Source organism: Argentina silus (genome assembly GCF_951799395.1).
Source record: "Argentina silus genome assembly, contig: scaffold_117, whole genome shotgun sequence".
NCBI lineage: Eukaryota > Metazoa > Chordata > Actinopteri > Argentiniformes > Argentinidae > Argentina > Argentina silus.
In genome coordinates, this window is record NW_028152879.1 from 42325 (window position 1) to 52324 (window position 10000).

Consider the following 10000-nt stretch of genomic DNA (forward strand, 5'->3'; position numbering starts at 1 on the left):
CCAAACTGCTGCCTGTGCAGAAACACCTCTGTTGTTCTCTTCAGCCGGTTGAGCAGTAATAAAACCTCTCTGTTCATCTCCCTCCCTCCCCCGCGTCCCCCCCTCCCTGCCCCGCGTCCCCCCAATGCTCAATACAGAGAAACAACCCTGGTTTCTGCTTCGGCAGAGGGAACCTAAATAGTGCCAAGCTCATGAGAAATCAACTTGCATTTGAAATGTTTTTTCATTTCTTTTTCTTCTTCTTCTTCTTCTGTGCAGTTTGGGGGGGCGGGCGGCGACGGGGAGGGATGGGGGCGACGGGGAGGTTGATTGTGTTAGCTGCCGGGAGAGAGCTGGAGGAGGAGGAGGAGGAGAGTGTGAATTGTGGGAGCAGTGGTGTTTGTTTGGAGAGAGAAGCGATGTGTCATCAGGGGGGACGGCGGGAGGGGCTCCGACCTACCTGGGGAGGGGGGGGGGGGGTCACAGTAGGTTGGCTCCGTTTAGCCCGGCTGGTGTTTAACAATGAGGCCCAGAGGTAATGAGAGGGGGGGGGGGGGGGGGGGGGAGGAGGAGGGGCGAGGCGCACTCAGGGTCACCTTGTGAACAGAGCAGGGGCAGACACAGGTGGGTCAGCAGACTCACATACTCACTGTTCACACACACACGCGCACACACACACACTCTAACTCATGGCCAACACAGCGGCAGCACCCATGTGGGCTCCTGGAGTGTGGTGTGTTACCTCCTGGCTGTGTGGGAGTGGTGTATTAATTAGACCTGCGTCCTGAGGCACACACACACACACACACACACACACACACACACACGCTCTCCCACGCTCACTCAGGCCCAGCCTCTCCACACACTCCAAGGCTTTTACCTCACTAACAGGAGAGCAAAATCAATGTTTCTCCTGGCCTTTAAAAAAACAATTCATTTGAAAGGGCTTTCTTTCTCCTGGGGTTGTGGTGGGCTGCTTCCTGCCTCCCGTCTGACCACCTGCAGCCACTGACGCTTCTGTCTCCCTGCTGATAAATCTGCACAGCAGATAAAGAGACGACCAGTCGACCCAAAGTGTCCAAAATAGTACAGACAAAAAGTTGTTGAAGATGAGAGCGATTGTTAGGTAAGAGAAAAGAGGCCGTTTATCTGTGTCGCCCGGAGCGACAGCCAGACGCCGAGACATTTCTTCCATCTTATCAAACGCCAACGCCGGCCTGCATCAGGGAAAGATGGCTCCCAGCGAAGCCTGGTTACGGAGCGAGGGAGGGAGCCGCTTAGCCTGAGGGGATTCAAGGCGGATGTAAAATGGCGTATCTATGGACTGTAGGTTGGGACTTTTATGACCCGTTTCTCCCTCTCCGTCACACCTGTGGGTTTCCCACGCCTGACGTTCCAGGGTCTCTCTCACCGACAGGGACCAGGAGAGGAAGGACGCATAAATCATACAGGGCTGGCGTCCCCTGCCCGCCCGCCCGCCCTCCCCCCCCTCTCCTCCCAGACGTACGCAGACTAATCTGAAATTGATCTTTTCTCTCCCCGGCTGATCGAAAATTCATCTGCTAAATGTCTCGGGGAACGAATACGATGGCGACTCGGTGAACTCATCGGTGGCGCTGATCCCAGCCGCTCAGAGTCACTGCTGCGGGACAAAGTGGATGGAGGACGGAGATACGGCTGTTTGAATAGGCCAGTAATAATAAGAAGAAGAAGACGAAGAAGAGGATTATTATGGATGCGTTACCTGTGTTCAGACTCGTGGATGGAGAATATGACTCCTGAGGTGGAGGACTTCTGCTGGATGGAGGCCAGGAAGGTGAACTCACTCTTACTCCTGAACAGCTGAACCACCTTCTCTGTCACGGAAGGAGGGGCGTGCACCGCCCTGCCCGCATCTGAGGGAGGGAGGGAGAGACAGAGAGAGAGAGAGGGAGAGAGAGAGAGAGAGAGAGAGAGAGGGAGAGAGAGAGCAATCAGGAGGCTGTGTGTGTAAAGCTGTCTGCCTACTAAGCTGCTCCTCTGTTGCGGGGGGGGGGTTAAGACATGGGGGGGTCTGAGGAACAGCCAACATCACAGCTCTTCACCCCAGACCTCGTCAAAGCCTCTTTTCTTTGAGGGATTACTGTCACTCTTCCTGTCTTTGACGTTGCCTAGGAACTGCATGCATCCGCCTCCACACACCACTGGACTACAGTCATGGTGTCAGAGGGCTGTAGGCTAGGCTAACACACAGCTGAAGGGTTTGAGTGTGTGTGTCTGTGTGCACTTGCGTGTGTGTGTGTGTGTATGTGCGTGCGTGCGTGCGTGCGTGCGTGCGTATGCTGTCTCAGTCAACAGAGATCTAGGAGAGCCGGTCGTGGGTTCACACTTCCAGCGGGACATGACAGACAGACCACTCAGGAGCCCTGGCCTGAGGATGGCCTCTGTTTGGGGGCTTTTAGATCTCCCTGGGGGGGGGGGGGCTGCCTGCGGGGGCAGCCTGTCTGGTTCACTCAGCCTCTCATAATCATCAGCTGTCAATGGCCTGACACAGGGCTACAGGGTGATGTCATACTCACAGGGTGATGTCATACTCAGAATCAGAATCAGAATTATTTTATTTGGCCGAGTATATTCGCACATACAGGAAATTGACTTGGTGAGGTTGGTGCATGGACAGAAAAAACTAATAGCAAATATTGACAAGAAATTTACAAAATAGCAAAATATTAACAAAATAGCAATAACAAATTTACAAATGTACAAAAAAGAGCAGCAGAACAGTACATCTTGTAGGCTGTGTGAGACTAAATGGCAATGAGGCTAGAGGCTGTGGAGTGGTTATGAGGCTAGAGGCTGTGGAGTGGTTATGAGGCTAGAGGCTGTGGAGTGGTTATGGGGCATGTACACTATCAATTAGAATAAGTTTAAATAATTATAAATTACAAATGACACTGTCAGTGCATTGTGTGTCTGACGGGGGGGGGGGGGGGGGGGAGTCCCAGAGTGGCAGGGGGCTTGGTTGTGAGCCCCACTGCCATGGGGAAGAAACTGTTCAGGTGGCACAAGGTTTTGGTCTTGATTGACCGGAACCTTTTGCCGAATGGAAGTCTCTGGAACAGGTTGTGACCAGGATGGGAAGGATCAGCGATGATCTTTCCTGCTCTCTTACTGGTCCTGGAGTGGGACAGGTCCAGGAGAGACGGCAGGTTGCAGCCAATGACCTTCTCAGCTGACCGAATGATCCGCTGCAGTCTGCCTTTGTCCTTGGCAGTGGAGGCAGTGAACCAGACGGTGATCGATGAGCTGTGGATGGACTCAATGATGGCCGTGTAGAACTCAACCATCACTTTCTGCGGCATGTTGAATTTCTTCAGCTGCCACAGGAAGAACATCCTCTGCTGGGCCTTCTTGATGGTGGAGGTGATGTTCTCCACCCACCTGAGGTCCTTTGAAATTATTGTCCCCAGGAATCTGAATGACTCCACAGTGTTAACTGGGGAGTCACACATGATGAGGGGGGCGGTTGGGGCTGGGCTTCTCCTGAAGTCTACTACCATCTGTAGGGTTTTTTTTTTAGTTTTTTTTTAGGGCATTTCTGCTTTATTGGGATAGAGACAGTAGAGATTGACAGGAAGGACGGGAGAGAGAGAGGAGGGATGACATGCAAGATAGGTCGAGGGTCGGAATCGAACCAGGAACCTTGCGATTACGTGGTAAGCGCATTAGTGTGCTACGCCACTAAGCGCCCCATCTCTACAGTTTTTAGGGCGTTCACCTCCAAGTTGTTCTGGCTGCACCAGGAAGCCAGGCTGTCAACTTCCTCTCTGTAGGCGGCCTCATCACCGTTGGAGATGAATCCAATGAGGGTTGTGTCATCCGCCAACTTCAGGAGTTTGACAGAAGGGTGGCTAGAGGTGCAGCTGTGGGTGATGTCATACTCACAGGGTGATGTAATACTCACAGGGTGACGTCATACTCACAGGGTGACGTCATACTCACAGGGTGACGTCATACTCACAGGGTGATGTCATACTCACAGGGCTACAGTGTATTTTAGTTTAATCGTCTGTTTTGCACCGTCTGGAAATAGAGCCCCTCCAGCTACAGTCATAATGGGAAGATGTTGTCTTTATGGGAATGTGTGTGTGTGTGTGTGTGTGTTGAGGAGAAAGGCCTGCTCATCCCTGTGCAGAGTGCCAAAGCAGGATGTCTGAGTCACACACACACACAACCATCCAGCTGGCCTGATCCACACACACACGGCTAATTCCTCACTAATCTGCTCTTCCCGTCAATGGATGTATGTCAGTCCAGTCATCCAGTAACAAATCTAACAAATCTAACTGTGGTGATCATCTCTATGGTGATCATCTCTATGGTGAACTAACTACACATCTCTGTGGTATTCTGTACCTGTCTACCACCGGACATTCTGTACCTGTCTACTACCCCCTCTGGAGTCTGGTTCCTCTCAAGGTTTCTTCCTCCCAGGGAGCTGTTCCTTGCCAGTGTGCCCAATGTTTTTCTCCCCTCTGGGGAGTTTTTCCTCGGCTTGCTTTCAGGGCGTCTCTGTTTTGGTTCTAGACCATGTTGTTTGTTTTGTATTTATCGTTAATATTGTTGTGACATTTGTCCATGTCAAAGTGCGACACAAAGAAATTCGATTGATTGATTGACACGATCCAACATAACCCACTGGAACTGTCTGAACTCTGTAATGGAGCCTAGCCCCGTTTTGTCTCGTAAAAGCCCAAGTTTGAAGCACTGAATAGGCCCGGAGTTAGCCCTGTTAGCCCTGTTGAAGCCCTCACTGTGGAAAAGCAGTTGGCCCTGGTACCCCCTGTTACCCCCTGGTGCCCCCTGGTATGCCCTGGTACCCCCTGGTACCCTTGGTACCCCCTGACACCCCCTGGTACTCCCTGACACCCCTTGGTACCCCCTGGTACCCTTGGCACCCCCTGACACCCCCTGGTACTCCCTGACACCCCTCGGTACCCCCTGACACCCCCTGGCACCCCCTGCCACCCCCTGCCACCCCCTGCCACCCCCTGCCACCCCCTGGCAACCCTTGGCAACCCCTGACACCCTTGGTACCCCCTGCCACCCCCTGCCACCCCCTGTACCCCCTGCCACCCCCTGGCACCCCCTGGCACGCACGGTCGGCTGTGGAACGCCGACAGCCCCGGATGTCATATATCAGCGAGGAAACGTCAACATGACTAATGTGAGCCTTTAACTACCGTCAGGACGAGGCACCGTCAGGACGAGGCGCCACCAGCACGCACAGCCACGCTGTCGCCTCCCGTTTTACACCTCATCACCTTTTATCAGGGAGCTGGCTGCCTGGCGCGCGCACACACACACACACACACACACACACACACACACACACACACACACACACACACACACACACACACACACACACACACACACACACACACACACACACACACACACACACACACACACACACACACACACACACACACACACACACACACACACACACACACACCCCCCCCGTCTCCCTCTGTGTGTGCTCAGTCTTACAGATGGTCTCTTTAAGTCTCAGTCAGAAGCAGCAGCTCGGCCCTCACAGAGCCGCTCACTGGGAAGTCATATTACAACAACCCCGTCTCTGTGGACTGTCTGCTTAGGCTGATGTAGCACTGAAGCCTGCGCACGCACACACACACACACACACACACACACACAGGTGTCACTGACCGACAGGTAAATGACTTTCCCTCTCTGAAGTGTGTGTAAAGTTGCTCTGAAGGGCAGAGAGTTACAGCAGCAGGACAGCAGCTGACATTCAACTGTAATAGCCTTCACCTTCCAGCTCAGCGGAAAGCACATTAGAAAGGCACCGTGACCAGGTGTGTGTGTGTGCACATTCTACAGTGTGTCAGCTAAAAAGCAGCTTCAGCAGGTTAGCAGTTAATACGTTTTCCCAACTATGGCTGGACATCATTGGGACACACACACACACACACACACACACACACACACACACACACACACACACACACACACACACACACACACACACACACACACACACACACACACACACACACACACACACACACACACACACACACACACACACACACACACACACACACACACACACACACACCTGTCCACAGTTGTGAGATATTAGGTATGATCGGATATTGTGATATTTGGACAACATTGCCATATCTGGAGCATATAAAAGTGCTTTAAACTCCAGACATGTGCACGACTACGAGGACAGTCTGCTGCTCTGTGGCAGGCGAAGCACAGGCAGGACTGGGATGAAGACGTGTGTGTGTGTCACTGGAGAGGATACAACCAGGGCCACACAGCCCACTCTCTTCAGGTCCTCCGTGGCCTGGCTGACATGACTCCACCAGGCTTGACTCCACCAGGCTTGACTCCACCAGGCTTGACTCCACCAGGCTTGACTCCACCAGGCTTGACTCCACCAGGCTTGACTCCACCAGGCTTGACTCCACCATGCTTGACTCCACCATGCTTGACTCCACCATGCTTGACTCCACCATGCTTGACTCCACCATGCTTCAGCAGGGGAGGACGTTATCCTCCAGTCCAACCCCCTCCTCTCTAAGTCACATCGGGGATAGGAACATGGAAACAGGCTCAACCCTGACAACGACTGTGTTCTATATATAGAGTGGGGGTGGGTGGGGGGAGGGGGGGGGGGAGGTTGGGCTCTGTCTGGGGGGTGTGGGGTGAGAAACCAGGGGCTGTCTCTGCCAGCCAGAGCCAGTCAGAATCAGCCAGAATCAGCCAGCCAGAGCCAGTCAGCCAGTCAGAATCAGCCAGAACCAGAGCCAGAGCCAGAAGCACGGAGCAGCATCTTCTCCCTGAGGTGCTGCCCTCCTTTCTGCTGCTCCAGGCTCCAGGCAGGCTGGTGGGAGAGCCAGAGAGAGAGGCACGGACAGATGTTGGGGATGTGGCTGGAGCTGGGGTAGAGGCTGGGGCTGGGGTAGAGGTAGAGGCTGGGGCTGAGGTAGAGGCTGGGGCTGGGGTAGAGGGTAGACGCTGGGGTAGAGGGTAGAGGCTGGGGTAGAGGGTAGAGGCTGGGGTAGAGGGTAGAGGCTGGGGCTGAGGTAGAGGCGGGGGCTGGGGTGGAGCCTGGGGTAGAGGCTGGGGTAGAGGGTAGAGGCTGGGGTAGAGGGTAGAGGCTGGGGTAGAGGCTGGGGCTGAGGTAGAGGCTGGGGCTGAGGTAGAGGCGGGGGCTGAGGTAGAGGCGGGGGCTGAGGTAGAGGCGGGGGCTGGGGTGGAGCCTGGGGTAGAGGCTGGGGTAGAGGCGGGGGCTGAGGTAGAGGCGGGGGCTGAGGTGGAGCCTGGGGTAGAGGCTGGGGTAGAGGCTGGGGTAGAGGCTGGGGCAGAGGCTGGGGCAGAGGCTGGGGCAGAGGCTGGGGCAGAGGCTGGGGCTGGGGTAGAAGTTAATGAAGGTGCAGCTAAGCACAGCGACATAACTGGAATTGAAGACGTGGACACGCGCGCACACACACACACACACACACACACACACACACACACACACACACACACACACACACACACACACACACACACACACACACACAGTATCCTCAACACAACACCATCCTTGTTCAAACACTCTGTCACCCACTCTGTCAGCCCTTTAGTCTGGTACGGAGTGAACCTTTATTTGGGTTCAGGCCACATCTCAGCTCAGTTCCTGGAGGAGGCCTGGGGGGGGGGGGGGGGGTTGTAGTGGATAGACGAGAGAGAGAGAGAGAGAGACAGCAGAGAGAGAGAGAGAGAGACAGCAGAGAGAGAGAGAGAGAGTCGTTCTCTCTCCTCCCCCCCCCCACCCCCCCCCCCCCCCCCCCCCACACACACACACACACACTCAGTGCAGTACGCTGAGCTGTTCTCCAGTGTGTGTCACCGTTGTCGTTGACTACACACGCTGACCTAGCCTTTCAACTCCAGCAGCCTTGGAACATCAGTCAACACACACACACACACACACACACACACACACACACACACACACACACACACACACACACACACACACACACACACACACACACACACACACACACACACACACACACACACACACACACACACACACACACACACACACACACACACACGATCCCCAGCCCTCCAGCATCACTCAGGTAAACACTGAGCATCAACAGCAGGAGGAGGAGGAGGAGGAGGAGAAGGAGAAGGAGCAGAGGAGGAGGGGCAGAGGAAGAGGAGGAGGAGGAAAGGACAGACATCTTCACAACTGATCCCATCAGCCACGGAGCTGGCACTGGGGGGGGGGGGGGGGGGGAGTCAGGGGAGGCAGATCACATAGGAGCCCGTCCTCCGATGTCTACCATCCCTCTCCACCAGCCTCCCCTGGAGAAGGAGAAGGAGAAGGAGAAGGAGAAGGAAGGATGGGCCGGACAGGGAAGATGAAAGAGAGAGAGAGACGCTTAAATCCCTGAGCAGGATTTGAGTGCTGACTGAATAGGAGTGAGCAGACACGCATACCGTGAGCCTGAGAGTGAACACACACAGCTGGATGTTCCCCTCCCTCCTCCCCCGCTCCCTCCCCCCCTCCCTCGCTGGGCCTGGATTTCAACAAATTCCACAACGACTGAAAGATGAATGCTCTGAGGTGGATGAAACATTCATGACGAGGACTCGGTTCCTCCTGCTTTGCTTAGCGAGACGGAAAAGGGAAATGATGTCGGAATTATATATATTTTTTTTTTAAAACACTTGTAAGTTCCGTCTTCCGACGCCACGTATTTAGATGGCGCCCCGGGACGTAACCATGGCAGCAACAGAGACCTCTCTCTGAGTACGTTTAATAGGAGCGATCACACCGGCGCCTCCCTGTGTGTGTGTGTGTGTGTGTGTGTGTGTGTGTGTGAAGCCAGGAGGAGGTAGCTTAGCGGTGGTCCCTATCATGTGGGTTTCACGAGCGGCGCCCGGGGGGGGGGGGGGGGGCATCGCCCGGGGGGGTCCAGTTATAATGGAACAAGGTGGATATTGGCACTTACATTTGCATGACAACACACACACACACACACACACACACACACAGGCAGACACACACCTCTCTGTGCTGTAATCACACCACTGGCAGCAGCAGGGAGGTTATAGAACCTGTGAGCAGTCTTGAACAGTGTGTGTGTGTGTGTGTGTGTGTGTGGTTAACAATCCTCTGGGCTGGGATCCCATCCACAGTCTGGGCCCCCACACAGTCAACCTCAGCCCCCTGCTGCTCCATGCAGGTTTCAATAAGCACTGCGGCTGGCACACATACACACACTCACACATACACACACATACACACACTCACACACACTCACACACCCACACACACCCACACACACCCACACACTCTCACACACACTCTCACACACACTCTCGAAGCGCTGAGTGCTTGGAGGAGCTGTATCAGTATCAGGCAGGCCTCTCATCGGCACACTGGTGGGAGCCAGACCCACTCCTAGGGCCCCCCACTCCCCCCGCGGAGCCCCCACAGAGCCCCACAGAGCCCCCCACAGAGCCCCACAGAGCCCCAGACTCCTCCACAGAGCCCCACAGAGCCCCAGACTCCTCCACAGAGCCCCAGACTCCTCCCCAGACTCCTCCCCAGACTCCTCCACAGAGCCCCACAGAGCCCCAGACTCCTCCACAGAGCCCCAGACTCCTCCACAGAGCCCCAGACTCCTCCACAGAGCCCCAGACTCCTCCACAGAGCCCCAGACTCCTCCCCAGACTCCTCCCCAGACTCCTCCACAGAGCCCCACAGAGCCCCAGACTCCTCCACAGAGCCCCAGACTCCTCCACAGAGCCCCAGACTCCTCCACAGAGCCCCAGACTCCTCCCCAGACTCCTCCCCAGACTCCTCCACAGAGCCCCAGACTCCTCCACAGAGCCCCAGACTCCTCCACAGACTCCTCCACAGAGCTCCAGTCCACTTAATTACCTCCACACTCATTGTGATGCACAGAATGGAAGGAGGGACGGTGTGAAG

General features: G+C 55.1%; 1 protein-coding gene across 1 annotated transcript in view; it reads right to left on the reverse strand.

Annotated features, from left to right (window-relative positions):
- LOC310824561 (protein kinase C-binding protein NELL1-like) overlaps positions 1-10000 on the reverse strand; it is a gene marked incomplete at its 3' end in the record, with an annotated part of 26387 nt that overhangs the window by 3920 nt on the left and 12467 nt on the right. The window contains exon 3 of the mRNA XM_083697829.1: positions 1724-1874. Within this exon, the coding sequence (XP_083553955.1) occupies positions 1724-1874 (151 nt within the window). The remainder of the gene's footprint in view (positions 1-1723; positions 1875-10000) is intronic.